Consider the following 22,656-nt stretch of genomic DNA (forward strand, 5'->3'; position numbering starts at 1 on the left):
GAAATGGTAGTAGCATCTTTGGCACTGGTAAACTTACCTTTGAAAACTTGAAATAGGTGCATGAAGACACCAAAATGTGAATAGCAACATAAATATATGAGAATAGGACTGGGGGGTGTAGCTCAGAAACACAAGTGCCTGCCTGGCAGGTGCAAAGGCCTGAGTTCAATTTCCATACCAAAAAAACTTATATATGAGAATAGAAATGTTGCAAGTGCAGGTGAGTTTGATATTTAGATGGCTTGTTTTCTAGGCAGCTGAAATGTGAGGCCTGCTAAAAGAACTAGAACTAATCCTGACAACAAAACCTACCTAATACATTTTACTTTGTTTTCATGTCATAGCTCCATACACTGTGTACTCTGTGCCAAGAAACTTCTCACTATAAGAGAATGGTCTTAACTTCTATGATAGACTTTTTGGATGAGGTATACCTGTTACAGTCTAAAATGTTATTCTTTCACACCACTTTTTTATCTTAACTGACAAATGTTGTTTTCTGAGACCCTTTTCTTTTGTCCATTAATACTTCTCATTAAATGCATACATTTAAGCTGACGTGTGTTATTTTTAGCTAATGAGATTTACACAAGCTTTTCTTTCTCTATCTTCTTTTCCTTTTGGAACTTCCTAGACCATAAAAGCAGATAAACAGCTGGTTGTGATTAACAGCTCTACCTTGGATTTAAAAGCAAATGCTTGCCATAAATATTTACATATATAAAGTACATGCATGCATGCATGCACACAAATGCGTGACAAACAGCTGTTAACTGAGTAGAGATTAGAATTTTTTTCTGTTTTGCATCTCTTAATAAGTTCTAATGAATACCTAAGTGATTTGAGAGAAGTTTTACAAAGTATGGGTTTAGCAGGTTTTGTGAAATACTGTTCTCCAGAGCTACTTTTCTTTTTTAAAATTTATTCTTGGAGGGGTCGTGGTTTGATTTGAGGAGAAAGGTATTGAGACAGTCTCATTATGTAGTCTAGGCTGGCTTTGAACTCATTACGTAACCCAGGCTGGCTTTGAGCTCATAGCAGTCCTCTTGCCTCGAGCCTCCCAAATGCTGGGATCACAGGTATGCACCATCAGACCTCACTGGGTGTTATGGTTTGAAACAGTGTTTTGCTTTGAACTTGAGATCCTACTGCCATAGCCTCCAGAGTGCTGGGATTACAGGGGTAAACCACCACAGCTTCCTTTTAAATCCCCTCAGACATACACACACTTTGTGGTACTGAGGAATGAACCCAGGACCTTCATATTAAGTTATGTTCAGTTCACTTTTACTTCAAGGTAGATTCTTGCTAAGTTGTCCAGGCTTGGCTCAGGCCTTTAGTCCTCTTGCCTCAGCCTTCTGAGTGCTAGGATTATAGGTACATCCCACCACACTGGAGTATTTTTCTGTTTTTTAATAACAGTTGAAATTTTGGGGTTTTTTTGTTTCTTGTTTGTGTGTGTTTATTTGTTTTACTCTCTTTCATCTAGAGATAAAGGTATTGTTTTCTCCTTAGTCTATGTGATGTTTCTCTGTTTTCCTACAGGAAGAAGAGCTTCGCAAAGGTGGAGACCCCAAATACGCCCACTTAAATATGGATCTACATGTCTTCATTGAAGTCTTTGGACCCCCATGTGAGGCTTATGCTCTTATGGCCCATGCTATGGAAGAAGTCAAGAAGTTTCTTGTACCAGTAAGGAAGTCATTATCCTTTGTTGTCTAAATAAGGGAGGAATAAAATTATATGCTGTTGGCAGGGATTCTGTGTAACCTAAAATTGTATACCAAATTCCACATTCATGTTCATTTTTTTTCTTTTCTTTTTTTTTTTTTTTTTTAATCGGTACTGCGGATCAAACTCACAACCGCCTGCTTGCAAGGCAGGTGCTTATGCCACTGAGCTAAATCCCAACCCCACATGTTCATTTTCTTGAGGAGGTCCGTTATTCCCACCTAGTTCTCAAAGCACTGTGTCCCAAGGCCTCTGTATCTTTCTTTGTCTATTGTTGTTTTCATTGTGCACCAGAATCCGTTGTAAATATCTTAGAGGATCCTATTGCACCTTTCAAACTTGAGAACTTACTGCCACAGCCTCCAGAGTGCCTGCCTTTTTTTTTATCGGTACCGGGGATCGAACTCATGACCATGCGCTTGCAAGGCAGGCGCTTATGCCACTGAGCTAAATCCCCAGCCCCATGCCTGCCTTTTAACACCTTTTGTGTGTGTGTGTGTGTGTGTGTGTGTGTGTGTGGTACTGAGAATTAAAACCACTATGCCTGCATTCTGATAATCTGGTTAACAAAAATGAATCCTCATTGAGTTCAGTATTTTGGTACTAGTTTGGAACTGAGCTGTTGTATTAGAAAAGTTGCTAAAGCATGGCCAGGTCCCTGCACTGAAAGATTTACTTAATATAGAGCCATTACCAAAAAGCTAATAGTATCCAGTGCTAATGGATTAAATTCTAACCTGGTATAGTTGGGTTCCTCTCATGAAGGAATTTAAGCATTCATTTGCAAGAAGCATCTGTTAAAGACGCGCTTATTGATATTGGAGTGTAGGTATTTTGAGCATGCAGCTGAGGGAAAGGAAGACTTGGAACAGGCCAGGGATCTGTCATACTTATTACCATATAGTCACATTACAGATTGTGCATCCCTTATCTGAAATACTTGGAACCAGAAGTATCCTGGTGTTAGGAAACTATTTATGAAATTTGCATACAAATGAGATATCTTAGGAATGGAACCATAGCCTAAAAAAAAACTTTTTTTTTTTCATGTACACCTTATACATGACTTGAAGATAATTTTATACAATATTTTTAGTATGCTTGTATTGTGATTGCAACCTCTGAGAGGGCAAGTATACAGTTTTCCACTTACACAGTGTTTTACGGACACTCAAAAAGTTTGTTTTTTTTTTTTTTTTTTTTTGTACCAGGGATTGAACTGACGACCATGCACTTGCAAAGCAGGTGCTTATGCTGCCCCAGTCTCAAAGTTTCAGATTTTGAAGAATTGCAGATTTTCCAAGTAGTGATGCTCAGCCTATATTTCTATTGAATGAGTAGAAAATGGGTCTGTTTTTGCCTTTTATTAAGGATTAGTGGTAGTTAGATTAACAAGGTTCTGTTGACTATTTACTATCAAGGATGAATCTGGGTTGTGAGTGAATTTGGAATACCGTCAAGTAAAATTGAGTAAACATTTTCATCAACAAAACTAAGAGGTGGTGGGTTTCTTGCGTGTAAGATGAAAAAGTTAGAACTAATTGTGTCAGAGGATGATGAGAATTGGTAAAGCAAATAATCTAAGCAAGTATATACTCTTAATACTCATCTCAGCAGCTGTTTTGCTTCAGAGTAACTAACCTTTGTTAGAGTGTTCAGTATGAACAGCATAGCCTGGAGGAAAACTCACAGCTGGTTAATTTTTCCTTGAGGGAATTTTTTTCTTTTTATTTTTTTTTGAGGTGTTCTCTTGAAACATCCTGAGCTGCCCAGTTTCTGGAGGACTATAAAGGGAATGCTCATTTTCTCTTCAGTGTTAGGATTAGTCTCAAGCCTATTTTTCCAGTGGGATAGGTTTACAAGGCTTTTGTGTAAATAAATCTTTGGAAAAAGGAGATCTGGCTTTCCTCAGTGTTGTTGTGGCATTTGGAGGAATCTAAGCAGTGAATTGGCCTTGATTCTTTATTCTCCAATGTGAATCTCAAGCAGCAGTGATATGTAAGATAAAGGGGAAGGGAGGATAGTTGAGGGCATCTCTCAAGATGAAAATCTTTTATTCTTGAAGTTCTATACACCCAAGATAAATAAAAACACACAAAGTACTAAGATTGAATGAGTCAGTAGGAAGAGTGTGGAAAATTTGCAGATGGCATTTGATAACATTTCTTCCTTCTTGTGAAGAAAATCAGTTTAGCTTATTTTGCATCCATGACCAGAGCTTTCTGTTTTCCCCTTAAGATCATTAGCAATACCAGGGACGCTTCATGGTGCAATGAGAGCATTGAATTAGGAGTGCTCTCTGCATCTTGGATAAGTTGTCATTTTATTTGAGCCACATATTCCTTGTTTATCCCAGATATTTGTTAAATAGCTGGTTGATCCTAGTTACTGTGCTTGTGTCTGCAGATATAGAAAGGCTTCATTAAGAGCTCATAGTGAATAAGACAGATAAATAAATTGTTCTGAAATGCAGTGGTGAATACCTGAGAGAACCACATGGTGCTTTGGGAAATGGGGAAGTACTGGGTGGCATCAACAGGAACCTTTCAAAAGGTGTCATGGGCGGGTCATGGTGGTGCATACCTGTAATCCCAGCACTTGAGAAGGCTGAGGCGGGAGGATTGCTGCAAATCTGAAGTCAACCTAGGCTATCAAAGCCATCCTGGGCTACATAGTGATACCCTATCACACACACACAAAAAGATTCAAAAAGTTTGGTGATGTGGCTCAGTACAAAGTCCCTTGGCTTAATTTCCAGTACCAGAGAGGAAAGAAGATACTATCTTAGGTAAGTCTTGTATGGGCAAGTTAGAGTCCTGTGATTGGGGATTTAAGAAAAAACAAAAAAAAAAAATGCAGTATGATCTGTTTCAAAACCTGGATTTTAGTGACAGGCTATTCTAAATTCACATCTTAAGACTGCCATTTATTAACACCATGTTTTTAGGCTGATTGATTTGTACTTCCTGAATCTTACTTTCTTGACAATAAAATAGGAAAATTTGCCTAGAATCATTTTGAAGATTAAACTGAAAAATCTACATAAAGCTTATGTGTTACCTAGTTCATAGAAATCCATTAATGGTAGCGACTTTTATTATTCCAGGAAAAAGAAATTGTTAGCAGAAAATGCATGTGTGAGAATATGCTAGGCTCTGAACTACAGGTTGTCCAGCATGGCTTGAAAGGAAGTTATGTGTGGAGAGAAAATGGAAGTGATCTGGAGAGCTAGGGAGGAACCACCTGAAGTGCACCATGGGAGTAATGATAGGATTACTTTTCCTTAAAGGAGTGACAAGTAGAATATCATTCAGCTTCAGAGAATGGATGACCTGAGACTTCATTTGGGCTTTTATAGCTTGTTCTTAGTATCCAAAATTCATGTGAGCCAAATGACTTTCTAGTAGACAGAGTAGATGTTGTGTAATACTTCTTATCTTTCATTCCCAGGATATGATGGATGATATCTGCCAGGAACAATTTCTGGAGCTATCATACTTGAATGGAGTACCTGAGCCCTCTCGTGGACGTGGGGTACCAGTAAGAGGCCGGGGAGCTGCACCTCCCCCTCCACCTGTTCCCAGGTAAAAATAAAGTAGACAGCTGAAAATAGGAAAAAAGCTGAAAAAAGTTTAACTGCTGGAACCATCTTTCTCTTAGTGGTGCTCTTATAGCTTGGGAAAGGTCTCAAGATTTGTGTGTTGTGTCAAGAGAGGAATCTAGGGGCTGGGGATTTAGCTCAGCAGCATAAGCGCCTTCCTTGCAAGTGTGCGGTCGTGAGTTCGATCCCTGGTACCAATAAAAACAAAAAAGACAAAAAAAAAAAAAAGGAATCTAGTAAATGCTGGTGAGGATGCAGGAGAAAAGGAACCCTTCTATACTGCTAATAGGATATAAATTGGTGCAACCATTATGGAAATGAATATAGAAGTTTGTCAAAAATAAAAAACGTATTATTTGATTGTGCTATATCACTTGTTAGTATATATCTGAAGGAATTAGATTCAGCATACCACAAGGATACCTGCATGCACATGTTTATCATGGTAGAATATACAGTGTTCAAAACATGGAACCAGCCTTAGTACTTGTCAGCAGATGAATGGATAAAGCATATGTGGTATATATACACAATGGAGTATCATTTAGCCATTAAAGAAAACTCTGAAATTTTGTGATTCACAGAAACATGGAGAGATTAGAAAGTCATCATATTGAGTAGAATAAGCCAGATTCAGACAAATACCTCATGTTCTCCCTAATATGTGGAATGTAAAATAGATAACAAGAAAGTAAAGCTGAGGATATAGCTCAGTGCTAGAGCACTTGCCTGGCATATATGTGTCGGGAGTGTCAGGAGCACTCTGGACTCTGGGAAAGGCACCCACACACACCAGATCGGGACACGGGCTCTAGCACCTTTGTGACAAGCTATAATGTGACAGACTACAATGTTTATTCTAAACTATCTAAGTGAAGTAACAAGCACAATCAGTTTTTCTAGCTCCTCTAGCCCAAGAGGAAATTTATTAGCCCAAGAATGTTGTTAATTATGTTTGTTGCTAGTGTCACAAAAGGTGGTCGGCCACTTCCTCATGACTCTGTAAACAAAGCCAGGTCACACAGTATGGTTTCAAAAAATATAAAAAACAGACATTCCTGTCCCGCCTCTGTCTCACATACCGGGGGCTATTGTTTACTACAGGTCCGAGGGGGCTAGGGCCTTCAAAGTGACACCTCATCCCCCACATATATGTGGCCCTTGGGTAAATCCCTAGTATTTGCAAAAAAGGAGGGAAAAATCCTATATACAAATGGCCAAAAATGACAGCTGAGTAATTTCAGCCAGGCATCGTGGTACTTGCCCATAATTCCAGGGCTTGGGAGGTTGAGGTAGGAGGATTGCCACAAACTTGAGGCCAGCCTGGGCTACGTGGCAAGATAAAGGCAGCTTGAACTTTACATCATGAATTCCTGTCTCAAAAGACACAGCAAATATATATATACAGACAAGAGACTATCATTAGACAAGTGAAAGAAGAGAGCATGTAACAGTAGGTTATAGGGGGCATGAATATGATTAAAATATGTTACACAGGACTAGGAATTTAGCTCAGTGATGTAAGGGTCTGCCTGGCAAGTGCAAGGTTATAAGTTCAATCCCTAGTACCAAAAAAAAGTTATCCATACTGAACCCCCCCCCCAAAAAACAAAAACTGAGGGGAGAATGGAGAGGTGATTAAAGTGTGTTATGTGCATGTACAGATCTGCCAAAATGAAACCCATTAGTATAGTATTGGTGTGTATTAGTATAACTAATACACTAATAAAAATATGTGAGGGTAAATGCCTAGTCCCCCCAACCCCCAAAAAAGAGAGGAATTTTAGATTGCCAGGGTGGTACCATTTGTAATCTCAGCTTCTCAGGAGGCTGAGGCAGGAGGAGCACAAGTTTGAGGCCAACACAAGCGACTTAGCCAGGGACCTTGTCTCAAAATAAAAAAAAAATGAAAAAGGCTGAAGATAAGTAGTTCAGTAGCAGAACACTTGGCCTAAAATGCACGAAGCCCTGGTTTTTTTTTTTTTTTTTTTTTTTTTTTTTTTGTCTTTTTCCTTTTTTATCGGTACCAGGGATCGAACTCACGACTGCCTGCTTGCAAGGCAGGCGCTTATGCCGCTGAGCTAAATCCCCAGCCCCGAAGCCCTGGGTTTAATCTCAAGTACCCTGGTGGTGATGGTGGGAATTCTAGATCTCACAAGCTTTGATCATTGTCGAGTACTATAGTCTTGCTGAAACTTGTTATTTAAATTTCAAACAGTTGGGGGCTGGGGGTTTAGCTCAGTGGCATAAGCCACCTGCCTTGCAAGCAGGCGGTCTGAGTTCGATCCCCAGTACCGATAAAAATGAAAAAGAAAAAAAAAAGAAATTTCAAACAGTCCTAACTTTTTTAGCTGTCTGACTTCAGGATTTAATTTTTGTGGTCAGCATTATGGAATGTTTAGACTGTGACTTTGGCTAAAATGCACTGAACTTCTAGGGGACCTGGGCTGTCTCTCAGCCCAGGTCCCTTGCCCACCTTCACATTCCAGTGTTAATCTGATCAAGACATTGTAAAATGTTTAGCTCCCAAATTTACAAGCGAATGTAAATATAAAAGTGGCTTATTAGAAGTTTCATTTAAAATAAATTTTCTTTTTATAGGGGCCGTGGTGTTGGACCTCCTCGGGGGGCTTTGGTGCGTGGAACCCCAGTGAGAGGCGCCATCACCAGAGGTGCCACTGTCACTAGAGGAGTGCCACCCCCACCTACTGTGAGGGGTGCTCCAGCACCAAGAGCACGGACAGCAGGCATCCAGAGAATACCTTTGCCTCCACCCCCTGCACCAGAAACATATGAAGAATATGTAAGATTATTTTGAACAGTGTACCATTTTCCAAAACCTGGAAGGTTTCCCAAGGAAGTTAAGATGATAGGATTTTGAACCTTTATGTAGGTGAAAGACTACCTCTAATAAGATTTAGAATCTGCCTGTTTGTATAATGAATGTTGAACTCTTGAGATTTTTCCACTTTTGACATGGTTTAGTACTTATGTGTAGTTAACTGGAGAGTAAACTACTTTATAATGTTTTACTAAGGGATCTTTTACTGATAAAACAAAATCTCAGTTTTATACTTTTCCGATAACACTTATTCCATGGCATATCATACTTGTTTTTTACTTGTGTGTTTGTCTAGTAACCTTTCGTCTCTTGACTGTTTCATAGTGAGTATTTATATTTTGGAGAAAAAATTCCTATTAATCCAGAGGCCTGTGAATAATCAAGAAGGCTGTTGTACCCAAGAGTCTGATATGGAGTATAATTACTTTCTGTACTGTCTTCCAGTTCTGACCTTGTTATTTCATTTTATTTTTTAGGGATATGATGATACATATGCAGAACAGAGTTACGAAGGCTACGAAGGCTATTACAGCCAGAGCCAAGGGTGAGTGAAGCAGTACAAGTGTGTTTGGTGTCCTAGGGATAGATGGATGGAGTTGGAAGGACTCAGAGATTTAGGCAGCACATACCCAAGGAACTGATGGCTCATATTTTGAAGGTACCTTTTTGCTTTTGACATCTGTGAGGTAGACACTTGGATCTGGAAATTTGGATAACTGAATTTTGAATTTAGAATCTAACTTTAATTTAGTAGATGAAAAATTGCCAAACTATGACTGCATGGAAACAGAAATACCTTTAAATAATTTTGATTTATAAGTAAGAAATAGTGCATAGTGATCTGTGCCTGTAATTCCAGCACTCAGAAGGCTGAGGTGGAGGATTGCCACAAGTTCAAGGCCAGTCTGGACTGCGTAGTGAGACTGCCTCAAAAAATAAAATACATGCATCCATGAATTGCCTAAAATTCTTTGTTTTTTTTTTGTTTTGTTTTGTTTGTTTGTTTTTTTTGTCTTTTTCGTTTTTATCGATACTGGGGATCGAACTCACGACTGCCTGCTTGCAAGGCAGGCACTTATGCCGCTGAGCTAAATCCCCAGCCCGTTTGTTTATTCTTGATGAATATTCATTGCACTGATTTAACGGGTCAATTTAGGATTCTGCTTTTTCACTTTAAATTGTATAGTATGCTGTAGTTCAACACTTTTTTTGTCAGTATGTGATGTTTGGAGATTATAGGGATGGGATGAAATGAACCTTTTTCTTGTATTTTATACACAATAAAATGACTGAGTGTGGAAGTATTTTAGAAAATGCTACAACTAAAACATAGTTGCTGTGTAGCTTTTTTTTTTTAATACTCTTGTGTTTGGTTTTCAGGGACTCAGAATATTATGACTATGGACATGGGGAGGTTCAAGATTCTTATGACGCTTATGGTATGTCTTTATTTTTGTGATAGGCAGAAAGTACAAGTAAGTGCCTGGGGGAATGCTGGTGACTAGATTCATGAAAGTCAGATACGTGCTTAAGGAAAATGCTTTAGAAGATGACAGTGTTGATGGATGCAATGTTAGAAGTCTATTAAATTCTGATGTGTGTGGGGCTGGGGATTTAGCTCAGTGGTGTAAGTGCCTGCCTTGCAAGCAGGCAGTCGTGAGTTCGATCCCCGTTACTGATAAAAAGGAAAAAGACAAAAAAAAAAAAATTCTAATGTGTGATAAAAAGAGAGACTATACAGTGGAGTGGGAGTCTGAATACATATCTTAAACTAGTAGCTCAGATCCAGCTGGGCTGGGCTGGACAGCAGACTTTTTAGTGGATAATGCTTATTTTTACTTAAGACAGGAAATACCTAGATCTCCATTATTTTTCTGAGCTAATATTTAAGCTACATTGATAGATAACAGGAGCTTGATCATCTCCAGCTCTGTTCTTCTGGGCCACCTTGTTTTTAAGATAATTTTGGATCTGAAAAGAATTTCAGTGCAGAGGAGATACTAGATGAAAGGAAATCAGCCTCTGGGGCACAATACCCACACTTGAGGAGAGATTTAATTTGGCTCTTGGTTTCAGGGACTCCAGTCTATGGTTGACTGGCTACATGGTAAAAGTGTATTTCAGAGCAAAGATGATTAGTTTTTCATGGCTGGGAAATAGAGCAGGAGAACAGTGCCATAGTAGAGGAATGGACCAGAGACTGTACATAGTACTTTAGGTCACACTTTTGTGACCCAGCCAAACACACTCAGAATCTTTTTTTTTTTTTTTTCTAGAAGTCACCAACAGAGTTCAGAATCTTTCTTAATCATGTCATGTTAACATTGTAATAAGTGGTCACAGTAGGTTAGGATTGTAAGAATAGAATCTGGTAGAATCATACAGGAAGCTGCAAGACAGAAGTTAAATAAGGGCAGTACTGTTACCATGCTCCTTCCTAGCTGTAGATGGCTCAGTCCTTGCTCCCAAGAAAGCAAGAGGGGCTGGAGTAGCAGCCTCAAGACAGTTTTCTCTGAGATTTGGTTGAAAGCACATTGCTCAAATGTGTCCTAAAGAGCCAATTATGGCTCCATATTAATGGGGCCCAGTTGGGAGTACCATGTGGCAGTAGATGGAAAGAGAGCAGCCTTTTAAATGTGAGGCCTTTTTCTCATACCCAAGGAACTTCTAGAGAATCCTTGGCAAGGGGTTTAGCAGCTGAGTATTTATCTGAAGACACTAGTTGATACTCTCCTTTCCCCTAGCTAAAAATAAGACCCTCTTAGGGCCACCTGCAGACAAACAGGCTTAGAGTCATCATGATGTAAAATAGCCAAGGAGGTGCTTATGGGTGTGCGGGGGGAGGGGGGAAGGAATAGGTGAGGGATAGCCAATTTTAGGTAAATAGTACTGAAAAGTTGCCATCAGTAACACTGTATTGCTGTGCTCATATGCCAGTGTTTAGAAAGGCAGCATGATTGTATCTGGGTATTTCCTCCATCTGTGGCAGTACAATGGGGCCTCTGTGTGTTTGACTACACTGCATTTCTGTTTTGCTGGAGAGAAGATCATATAAAAGGCAGGCTGTTCCTTTCGCTTTTGGTATGATGTTGCCATGGTTAATTTGTTCTCAAATCTGCCTTTAGAAACTGAATTAGAAAAATAAACTGTCTTGTGGGTACCTAAAAATTTCTTGGAAAGTGATGGGCATAGGTAATTATATTAAGAGTATGAATAGGGTTCTAGGTGACTTCAGATCCATACAGGAGATTTAAGACCTATGATGATAAAAGCAGTATTTGTGAATACTGGCAGCTGCAGAAATAAATACTTCTGGATGAATTGGCATAGGGAAAGTATGGGAGTGAGTGGGAAGAATAAATTTAAACAACTTATTTTTGTAGAGGTCATCTGTAGAAGTGATTGTCTCCTTCAGGCTTTTGATTGTCACAAAGGAAAACCATTTGAAGATGTGAACTATGTTATCTAGCTTTCTCAACTGTTGACATAAGAAAGAAACTAAGGAATTCTTCTAAACAATTTTTGTAAATGCAGCATTTGTACTTTAGATACAAAAGCAGTATCAGCTCTGTTGGTGAAGGGCTTCAGTTAATACAGGCTTTACTTGCTCCTTCCTGAGAGCCAGAGAACACTTTGCATGGGGAACCCTAACCTGCTGTTGGACATTCCAATCTGAAAGTTTTTCAGAATTTTTGTTACATTTCCTGAGGCTGCCTGCCATATTACTTTGGGAATAGGAAAGGCCATTGCAGACACCAAAATTAATGACTGCCTCACTGTATTAAGCAAGTGTTGGGTTTATGCAGGTTTCAGGAATGGAGTAGCAATCATACTGCCTATGGAGACGCAACTTATTGCTGGAGATTACTAAAGAGTAAATGTTAGCCTTTTCAGAGTTGTTCCTTTTCTGTCTTTCCACTCAAAACTGGTAAATAGCTCAGATTCTCAAGATACCAAACAGAGTGGTAATGACTAACCACTAAAGAGGTATCAAGACACTGGCAAAAAGAAGTCTTCTAGGTGGGCATGGTGGTATACACCTGTAATCCCAGCAGCTCAGGAGACTGAAGCAGAAGGATCCAAAGTTTGGCACAAACCCTGGCAATTTAAAGAGAACTTGCTCAAAATTTAGTGGCATAGCAGTGAATAAAGGTAATGCCAGCATTCTGGGAGTCTGAGGCAGGAAGATGGCAAGTTTGTGCTCATCATGGGTTGTTTAGCAGTTTAGTGGAACTCTGTCTCAAAATAAAAAATGAGGCTAGGTAGGCTGGTATCTGCCTATAAACCCAGCACTTGGGAGGCCAAGGCAAAAGGATCACTTTGAGTTCAAGGCCAGCCTGAACTGCATAATGAAACCCTATCTAAAAATAATAAAAAATTAAAAGGGATAAGGATATAGTTCAGTGTGAAGGCCCTGGTTTCAATTCCCATTACTGGGAGGAGGAAATAAAAGGCAGGAAATACACAGTGGCTCAGGGGTAGAACATTTGCCTAACATGTGTGATGCCCTAGGTTTAGTCTCTAATACCACAAAAAAGCAAAACCATTGTTGGGTAATATTTACCAGGTGACTTGCTCATCCCAAAATGTTGTTGATACATAGTATATAAACTGTCTTTGCTTTTCCCACAGGCCAAGATGACTGGAATGGGACCAGGCCATCTCTGAAGGCCCCTCCAGCTAGGCCAGTAAAGGGAGCATACAGAGAACACCCTTATGGACGTTATTAAAACAAACAGGAGGGGAAAATATCAATTATGAGCAAAGTTGTTACTGATTTCTTGTATCTCCCAGGATTCCTGTTGCTTTACCCACAACAGACAAGTAATTGTCTAAGTGTTTTTCTTCGTGATCCCCTTCTTCTCCCCACCTTCCTCCATTCTTAACTCTGCATTCTGGCTTCTGTATGTAGTATTTTAAAATGAGTTAAAATAGATTTAGGAATATCGAATTAATTTTTTAAGTGTGTAGATGCTTTTTTTCTTTGTTGTTTAAATATAAACAGAAGTGTACCTTTTATAATAAAAAAAAGTTGAGTAAAAAAAACCACAAACCTGTTAGTTTCAAAAGTGACATTGCTTGCTTATAAAGGTTCTGAAGTAAAGAGGCTTGTTAACTTTCTCTTAGTTTTGACTTGAGGCATCCCGTAAAGTTGTAGTTGCAGAATCCCAAACTAGGCTACATTTCAAAATTCAGGGCTGTTTAAGATTTAAAATCACAAATGTTAACAGCAGGAGGTGCCACCATGTAAAAGTGAGCTCAGACGTCTCTAAAAACGTTTCCTTTAAAAGCACATGGCGGTTGAATCGTAAGGTTAAATTTTAATATGAACCTCGTGAATTAAATAGTTGATGCAATTTTTAACGTTAATTGACTTAAAATACAACAACAACAAAATTAGGATTGTAAAACTGACTTTATCATTATGTGGGTTTTGAAATCTAGCCCCAGACATACAGTGTTGAGAGATACTTAGGGGAAGAGTAGATTTTAAAGAGGTCAATTGGGGGAGAGGGACTGGCCACTTTGATGCTGAGCTTCTTAGCCACATTCTTTCAGTAATAGTACTAATAATCAAAATGTCAGTATTTAAAGTGACAAAGTATTTGTCTCACTTTGTGAGATTCTGCACTCCATGAAAATGCTCATTTGGATACTGGAGCCAAAAGCTAATGGTTTTAAGTTGACAGTTGTCAAAATTGAACTGTTTCTAAGGTAGTCAGTCAAGTATGTCTCAACACTAGCATGATATAAAAAGGGACACTGCAGCTGAATGAAAAAGGAATCAAAATCCACTTTGTACATAAGTTAAAGTCCTAACTGGATTTGTACTGTCCTCCCATTTTGTTCTCGGAAGATTAAATGCTACATGTGTAAGTCTGCCTAAATAGGTAGCTTAAACTTATGTCAAAATGTCTGCAGCAGTTTGTCAATAAAGTTTAGTCCTTTTTTAATCAAAGTAAATGTGATGAATTGTCATTTTTTGGGGTGGACAATAAAATAATTTTCTCTTTCAAATAAACTTAAATTAATTCTAAAGTTAATGGGCTTGTTAAAAGTTGGAAACATTTTTAAAAGTGGTGGGGGGGATTTTATTTTAAGTTTACAAAAAAAAGTTTATTGAGTTGTTAAGTTTTAGTTTAAAAATAACCAAAGCTTTTTCACCCCCTGGAAGTTGTTGAAAGCAGTTTTATCCAGACTTATCAAGCATCCTAATATGTGGAAAGAGAAAGCAAGAGACCAACACTTGGTTTTCATACATAGGTCTCAGTATTTAAAAAGTACCAACTACCACACTTACATTCTCTATAGAGCCCTCAGGTGACCCTAAAGAGTAATGCCAAATCTCTGAACTCTGAAAGGGATAGCACCTGTCTTTTATAATTCAGCAAATGCAGGGGCCCGTAAGGGTTTCCCTTCCAGTGCCAGAAGCAGTTAACTCAGCTGGCCTGGGGCAGCATCCGATGTGACAGGCTGTCCCTAGGTTCCATTCTACACGACCAAGAGAGGAAATGATGGAACTGGTTGGCCCCAGTTTCACTCCTCTGTATTATTTCTCAGGGTTTTCATATCTTCCTTGAGAAAGCCATCAAACTACTGGGGGGTGAAAAATCCTCTTGTATGAAATGCCAAGCTGCCTGCAGCAGTGCATGATGAACATTTTTTTTTTCTTTTTAAAACACACCAACAAAAAAAATGTATTTGTAGATTGTGATAAAGTGTAAATAACTGAATTTTCAACCATGGTTTGAAGTCAGCTTTCAGGGCATTATGTCTTGTTTTGATGAAAAGAGATCACTCTATACCCCCCTTTTTAAAGGAAAATTATCGCAAGAGAATCAGGATGTGTAAAGCTAACATGCATCGCAAAAAACCAAAGGTAACCTAAATGTCTGATTTTAATAGCACATATTTCTCTTTTATATAAACTGTGACAGCAACTTGCATAAACAATTCTTTAGCTATTAATTTTAATGTAAAAACTTTGCAAAACTTGTTTAATAAAAGTAGCTGTAAAAAGAAAAACCATATGCTGCCGCATAAATTAGCCATAACTCTTAATAATCCTGCCCATCACAAGTGAACTGTAATGTAACCTGGGCACAAAGTCTGACATCTTAAATGACACATTGTAAAATTTCAATGACTGTAGATTAGAACTCCTGCTGCACCCCAAAGTAAATCTTTCTGTTCAGCTATTTTAAAATGTACAAGGATAAGCCCCATAGGACCCCATGTTGATATTCACAGTGAAATGTTACTTAAAATTTAAAAGTTGCATGTTTCTTTCCTGTAATGTATAAACTGCATGCAGGATCTCTTATCTTTATTTTGTATGTCTTTAAAACTTCCTTTTCAAAAAACTGATCTCTTATTTCTACATTTTCAGGTGATTGAAAACTTCTGAGGCATTTCTGGATTAGAATGGGTAGTGAAGACCCATGTGAGGTACGTTAGGGTGACATTTTGTTAAGAATGTGTACCTTTTATCATAACTGTGAGATTGTTAGGCTAGGAGATTGCCTAACAAGGTAGACACACAGGTCATCATTTTTTTTCTGTAGTCTTTTGTACCAAATTTGTAACATAGCTACACTTACATGTTAGTTTATGGCCCAGAATGAGTTTATGTCTAATGGTTAATAAGACCAGATAGTGTCAAATTACATATATTGAGTTCCTCTCTTAACTCTGTCAATGACCTAATCAATAGTGTTTCATTTGAAGTTCACTGGTTGTAAACATCAAAGTGGCTAATGTGAATAAAAGAGAATTTATTAGATAGGTGTTAGACACTCATGTTTAGTGTGAAGTCTAGAATTTCTGATTTGGGAACCATAAGAGCTGTACAGAACTGGGACAGTAGTGGCAGACCATAGGAATGGTCTTAGAACAGGGACTGGCTGGGTGGTTGGGCACTGTTAGTGGAATAAGTAAATCATGTATCTTCCTCTATTCAAAACTCAGACTCTAGAGAAGAAATGTCAGCCTGGGTTAGCTTGAGTCATGTACCCTAATATTACCATTCTAAAGTAATTCTTCAGAGTTGGAGTATGGCTAAGAAAAAAAAATGAGTACCAGTCATCCAAATAGGAATTCTACAGTATTACCCACATTTTAAGAAAGAAATGGACCTAATGATGTTAAGTAACTTCCCAAGATTGTATAATTCCAAGTTAAGTATGGCTAATAATGAAGCCCAAGTAGATCCATTCTTGGGTGTGTGTGTGTGTGTTACTAGGGATTGAACCCAGGGATACTCTACCACAGAGCTATGCCTCCAGGCCTTTTTTATTTTGAGACAGTACTGCTAAGTTGCTCAAGTTGGTCTCAAACAGAATGTCATCTTAACCTTACAGTATCCTACCTTCTACCTAGGGCGAAAAGATTTCTGTACTTCAAAGAGTATTTGTAGGAATGTTGAGTAGAGCTCAGTAGTGGAATATATGCCTATCATGTGCTGAGTCCTGTGTTTGATCCCCAACAATACAGGAGAAATTTTAAATATAAAAGGCCAACCGTAGACTGGGGATTTAGCTCAGTGGCATAAGTGCCTACCTGGCAAACGCAAGGTCCTGAGTTCAATCCCCAGTCCCCTGTCCTCCCCACCCCCGCAAAAAAAAAAAAAAAAAAAAAAAGCCAACCAGTTCTGTGCAGTGTACATAATAAAATATTTGTGTCTTTTCCCTAAGAACATTTTACCTAAAACTCTCTGGTATGCATATTTGGAAAGCTCTACTCAGCCTTAGCTCTTTATAGGTTGGTACTACTTCAGTGTGCCAGTCACTGTGAGGTACGCAATACCACCATCTTCCTTTTCTCTATGTGAAAGTAAAACAAGTATTTATTTTGAGTCACTAAATAGCTTATAGATTCAGCTGAAGGTCTGTCAGGTTCCATGTTCTTTCTACTACACAATATTCCTACAAATGCTCAAACTGGTGATTCCTCTTGCCTCAACTTCTGAGTGGGTAAGATTACAGGAATATACCACCATACCCAGAATGGACAAGTTTTTGTTCAAGACATGTTTTCAATTTTGTATCTAAATACCTAGGAAGGAACTTACTGGATCATGTGGTGACTATGCTAAGATTTGAAGACTTGACAAACAGATAACCCACAGAGGCTCCTTCATTTCCATTAGCAGTATATAAGGGCTTCAATTTCTCTGTGTCCTCACCAACATTCGTTAATTTCCATTATAGCCATCCTTGTAGGTTGCATTTCCCTAATTAGTGTTGTCAAGCATCTTTTTATGTGCTTGTTGGCTGTTCATTTCCTTGGAGAAATGTCTGTTTAAATCCTTGGCTCCGTAGATGGATGGATGGATGGATGGATGGATGGATGGATGGATGGATGGATGGATGAGTGGATGGGTGGATGGATGGATGATCTTTTATGTGACCAAGTCTTGCTGTGTAATTCAGACTAGCTCACAGTGTAGCCTACGCTGATCTTGAAATCACATCAATTCTCCTGCCTCAGCCTCACTAGTGCTGGGATTACAGTTGTACACTACCAGTCCTGGCTTCCTTGGCCCACTTTTAAATTGAATTATCTGTTTATCTGTTTTTAATCTTTTTTTTTTTTTTTTTTTTTTTTTTTGAGATGAGGTCTTGCTATATAGTTCAGGCTAACCTTGAACTCACAGGGAACTCCTTACTCAGCCTCCTGAGTTTTGGGATTATTAGGCATATACTACCATGCCTGACTCAATCTTTTTATTATTGAGTTGTAAGGATGCTGGACTTAACATTTCCCTCTAATCAGTAGTTGTTTTTTTACTTTATTTCAAGAAAAAAAAAACATTTTTTATTTTGATAGACTTCAACTTATCTCTTGTTTCTTCTCTTCCTTGTGCTTTTGGTGTCATACGTAAGAAACCATCTCAGAAAGATTTGTATGTGTTCCATTTATTTGTTTGTTTGGGGCCAGGAATTGAACCCAAGGCCTCATGTATGCTAAACTCATGGTCTGTCACTGACTGCAATCTAGACAGATTTTTTTCTGTTAATTTTTTCATTTAGACCCAGAAGACTTCTTGCCTTCACATGTGCAAAGTGTGAATATTTAGCTCAGGTTTTTGAAGCTCTGTGCTGTAAAACTTTGCCCAAAGATCATTTCTGGGTTAGAATACATAAAGTGGCATTGAGCTGCTTGTCTTTTTAGTTTTTTGTTTGTTTGCTTGTTTTTGTTTATATTTTGTGTTGTGTTGCTTCTCTTCATATAAGCTTGTGCTTTTTATGTAAGCCAACAGAGGCTTCTATCTGAGTGTTTGTAGTACTGGAGATCAAACCCAGGGCTTCATAAATGCTGAGCTTCAACCCTGTCCTTTTTTGTGGCACTAGAGATTGAGTTAATGCCTTTACCAAGCTACATCCTTAGCCCCCTTTTTTATGTTGAGATAGGGTCCACAAAGTTGCCTAGGATGGACTTGACTTTGTAATCTTCCTACTTGAGTCTCCCAGGGTGGTAGAATTAACAGCATGTAGTACTATGCCCAGTGAGAATTCAATTGTAATGCCTAATCTGTCTCTATTTTTACAAATGAGGCAAATTATGCTAGGAGAGATGAGATGCATAGTGAATTGGGGGGAGGTCCCTATCAACATATTGTATGCTAAAGTCCAGTGGCTCCTAAAAGTACCCTGCTTCAGTAAGATAATACCATATTTTAGTGATTTTTTTTTTTTAAATCAGTACATCGAACTCACAACTGCCTGCTTGCAAGGCAGGCGCTTATGCCACTGAGTTAAATCCCCAGCCCCTATTTTAGTGATCTTAAAAGGGCGTTTACTATAAAATGGATTGTTAACTTTGCAAATAAAAAATGCTGTCAAATTGACATGGTGGGTTGTCCCCCAACCAATCAAACATAAGATCCGTTGTGAAGAAAAACTGTCTTAAGACCACTACTGCATTTTGTCAGTTCTAACATTTGGATATTGACTTTGTCCCATATGCTGTTTTCTCTACTAGTGAAGAAGATATTATTGCCTCATTTTTATTCACAGTAGAATTGAGGCCTGGAAATAGTAAATTAATCAGGATCACAGAGCTGTTAGGTAGCAGAGCTAAGATTCATTTTCAGTTTTTGACTAACCTCAGCTATACACTGGAATTTAGAAGAAATTTTACCTATCAATCAAATCCATCTCTGAGAACTTGTTCAGTATAATCATTTCTCTTGTGGAAGGACACTTTCTCCACAGGACTATTTTTACAGTGAACATTTGCCAAAGCAATACAGGCCCTTACACTGGCTATTTTGGATCACAGGACTGCATCAATTTATACTTCCTTCTCTCAAGAAACTCACCTAATAGAGGGAGTGTTAAATAGTTAACAGTAGAGCTCTCCTGCTGCTACACTGAACACCAGGAGTCTGGATGAACTAAAAAGCTTGTGGAGTACAAGAGAAAAAATGACATTTAAGACCAATCTTTTCTGTATGTTTGTGTGGCCTAATACATGCTAGACCAGCAATATACCACTGAAGCTATATCCCTAACTCTTAAATTCAGTCTTAAAGGATGACTAAGAATCAGCCATGCTGAGACAGATAGTTTAACATAACACTTTATGATAGCTTTGAACAGATGAGTTTCAAATTCTTCCTCCTCCAAAGCTTTTGTAGTAACTGCTTCACATCCCACTTTTAGCATATAAAAATGGAGATTTTACTTCAGTATTGTTTTGAAGATTAAATGACCTAAAATATTAAATGTAATTATAAATACTTAAGTATTAGTTATAAGGAAAGACTACAAGTATAGGCTAGAATTGATTTTGAAATGGTAAAGTTCAGCCAGGCATGGTAGTGTATACCCATAATCGTATGTTCTTGGGAAGCTGAGGCAGGATAGCAAGTTCCTGGTCAACCTGGGAGACCTGGCAAGACACTATCAAAACATAAAGGGCTGAGGATGAAGTAGCTCAATACAGAGACCCTGGCTTCGATCCCCAATACCACCACCACCACACACACACAAAGCTAAAGTTTAGAAAGCAATTAAAGGCTTCAGTACGAGAGTGAGTTGGACCATATCTGTTTGCCACTGTGCTGGCAAGAGAGGGTACATAAGGGAAGCAGAAGAGCAAAGCTTTCCATGAAGTGGGCACCACTAGAGGAAAGTAAAGAGCATGTCCCCTCCTTGTTTTGTCTTCCTCCAGCTCACTTTCTTGCTTGAAGGATTTTTTGGTTCCTCTCTTTTCCAAAATGGAAAATTATCTCTCCTGCTAAATATTTAGGCTATTTAAGAAAGAGACACTAGGACCACTGTGTTTGCTGTCATGTTGGAGGAGGTACTTCCTTTCCTACTTTCACTTGACCCAGACTCGCTCTGCAGCACCTACCTGTTTCTTTTCCTGCCTTAATAAAACTTTGCCACTGTTTTTAAAAAAAGCCAATATCTGGGAGGCTGAGGCAGTAGGATTGCCAGGAGTTCAAGGCCAGCCAGGACTATATAGCAAGACCCTGTTTGAAAAAGAAAGTAGGGGGTGGGGGAAGATATTAGGACTTTGTCATATATCAGTGCAGTCTCCTCCAATACCATGCTTTTAATTACCCTGATGAATTAGCAACCAAAGCTGTTTGAGTCTCTTACTGAAAGACTGCTTTTGAGCAAGACTTTGCTATACTATGTTTAGGTCTGGAATGGATGAGGTCTTTGCTTCCACCTAAAGCTCCTAATTCAGTGTTAACATTGCTGAGAGTATCATACAGCATGTTACCATTTTAATTTTCACCACCCTGTGAGTTGTGTATTAACTCTGGTGAACCCGATGTGTAAAGAGGTTAAGACAACCACAGGGTCAAAGAGCCAGAGCTCCAACTCAGGTCCTTTTACTTTTCCTTTGCTGCCTCCTGGTTTCTCTTTTTTAACTAGAGTAGCAACAAAATGTGCTTGCACTAAAAGAAATTCATAACCTAAATGTGTAAGACAAATGTCCCTGGCTTGGTTTCCACCTCTTTTCTGGACTCACATGTAGCTCTTGCTCTTCGGATTAATAATCGTTGCATGTTTAAGCTAGCATACATCTGATGAATATTTAATGGCATTGAGCAGACAGGCTGGAAACAGCTATCTGAGACAGCAGCTAATGGGAGGAGGGGAAGACTGGCACTATACTGATTACCATTCTTTTGTTTCCCACTGGAGAAAAAATAGCCCTGTCTCTTCTAGGCCCCTTCAGAGCAAAGGCCTGTGGTGGGCATGGCACTCTAGTCCTATTTGGCCCTGGGCACAAGTACACTCAACCAGCAGACTAAACACTTGTTGGAGAAAATACCAGGAATGTTCAGTGACATCTAAAATCAATCTTCTAACAACTACCCACCACCACCACCCCAGGCTAGAATTTCCTATTCTCCTGTCTTTTCTGGGGCTAGATCTGAGTGTATATTCTCCTTTTTTCTTTCTTTCTCCCTTTTCTTTCTTTGTTTCTCATCAAACCATTTTTTTTTTTTTTTTTTTGTGAAAGATATTGTAGCTGAAAGGTACTTACAGCCATGTTTGCACTGTAGTTTGTTTGATTTCTTGTTTGTTTGTTCAAGGTAAAGTAGGAATCTAGAAGACATCACTAACGGTTATTAAGTTAGGAGGTGCTGGAGAATGACGTACACACCCTACTCCATGTGGTGGTGGTGAGGATGCTGGTGATTACACTCTAGTCCTAGTTTTTGCCCCACTGCTGAGATAAATCCTCGTTTCTTTTTTATTTATTGTTTGTTTGTTATACCAGGGATCGAACTTACAACCTCACTCTTATCGGGCCGCGCTCATGCCACTGAGCTAAATCACCAACCCATTTTTTCATCTTTTTGAGACAGGGTCTTACTATGCATTTCAAGCTGGCCTTGAGCTCACTTTATATCCTAGGATGGTCTCAAGCTTGCAGTGATCCTCTTGCCTCGGCCTCCCAAGTGCTGGGATTACAGGCATGTGTCACCACGCTCAGGGTTAGTTTTACTTTATTGGCAGTACTGAGAATTGAACCCAGCATCTCATGCCTGCTAGGCAAGGTGCTTTACTACTGAGTCACACCTCCAACCCAGATTTTTTTATTTTAAAACTTCAATTGCTGATAAGTGAGAATAGTGATGGGCACCTGCTAGGAAATCTTGTTAGTCTTGACAAGAAGTAAGAAAGGCCTGTGGTAGGCCTATGATATAACTCAGTGGCACTGTGGGTTCAGTCTCAACCTCATTTCAAAGGAGGTACTGGGCTCATAGTATAGTGATAGAGCACTTGCTTAACATATGGGAGGCCCAGGAGTTGAGTCCCCAGCATCAAAAAAAAAAAAAAAAAAAGGACTATAGTAGGATAATACTATTGAAAATGAAGAGAACTAAATGGATCCAGAAGCTTCTAAGGGACAAAATAGACATAATTTGGTGACTGATTAGATCTTGGAGAGGTCTTTATTAAGGTAGATATATATATATATATTAAAGAATCACTGACTAGAACAAGAG

At 38.8% G+C, this 22,656-nt stretch overlaps 1 protein-coding gene across 2 annotated transcripts in view; it reads left to right on the forward strand.

Annotated features, from left to right (window-relative positions):
* The window catches only part of Khdrbs1 (KH RNA binding domain containing, signal transduction associated 1), a 38,281-nt gene that overhangs the window by 14,253 nt on the left and 1,372 nt on the right, over nucleotides 1–22,656 (forward strand). The window contains exons 4-10 of one of the 2 annotated variants that reach the window (XR_010043060.1): nucleotides 1,546–1,692; nucleotides 5,182–5,315; nucleotides 7,934–8,135; nucleotides 8,651–8,718; nucleotides 9,555–9,613; nucleotides 12,807–12,998; nucleotides 15,565–15,623. Coding sequence is in view for 1 of the 2 variants with exons in the window: in XM_003471206.5 (XP_003471254.1) it covers nucleotides 1,546–1,692; nucleotides 5,182–5,315; nucleotides 7,934–8,135; nucleotides 8,651–8,718; nucleotides 9,555–9,613; nucleotides 12,807–12,904 (708 nt within the window). In the remaining variant the exon portion in view is untranslated. Of the gene's footprint in view, nucleotides 1–1,545; nucleotides 1,693–5,181; nucleotides 5,316–7,933; nucleotides 8,136–8,650; nucleotides 8,719–9,554; nucleotides 9,614–12,806; nucleotides 14,139–15,564; nucleotides 15,624–22,656 lie in introns of those variants that run through there. The other variant, XM_003471206.5, reaches the window with a different exon arrangement.

Source organism: Cavia porcellus, unplaced genomic scaffold, assembly GCF_034190915.1.
Source record: "Cavia porcellus strain 051 isolate PalLab524CR breed Dunkin Hartley unplaced genomic scaffold, mCavPor4.1 scaffold_25, whole genome shotgun sequence".
Lineage (NCBI taxonomy): Eukaryota > Metazoa > Chordata > Mammalia > Rodentia > Caviidae > Cavia > Cavia porcellus.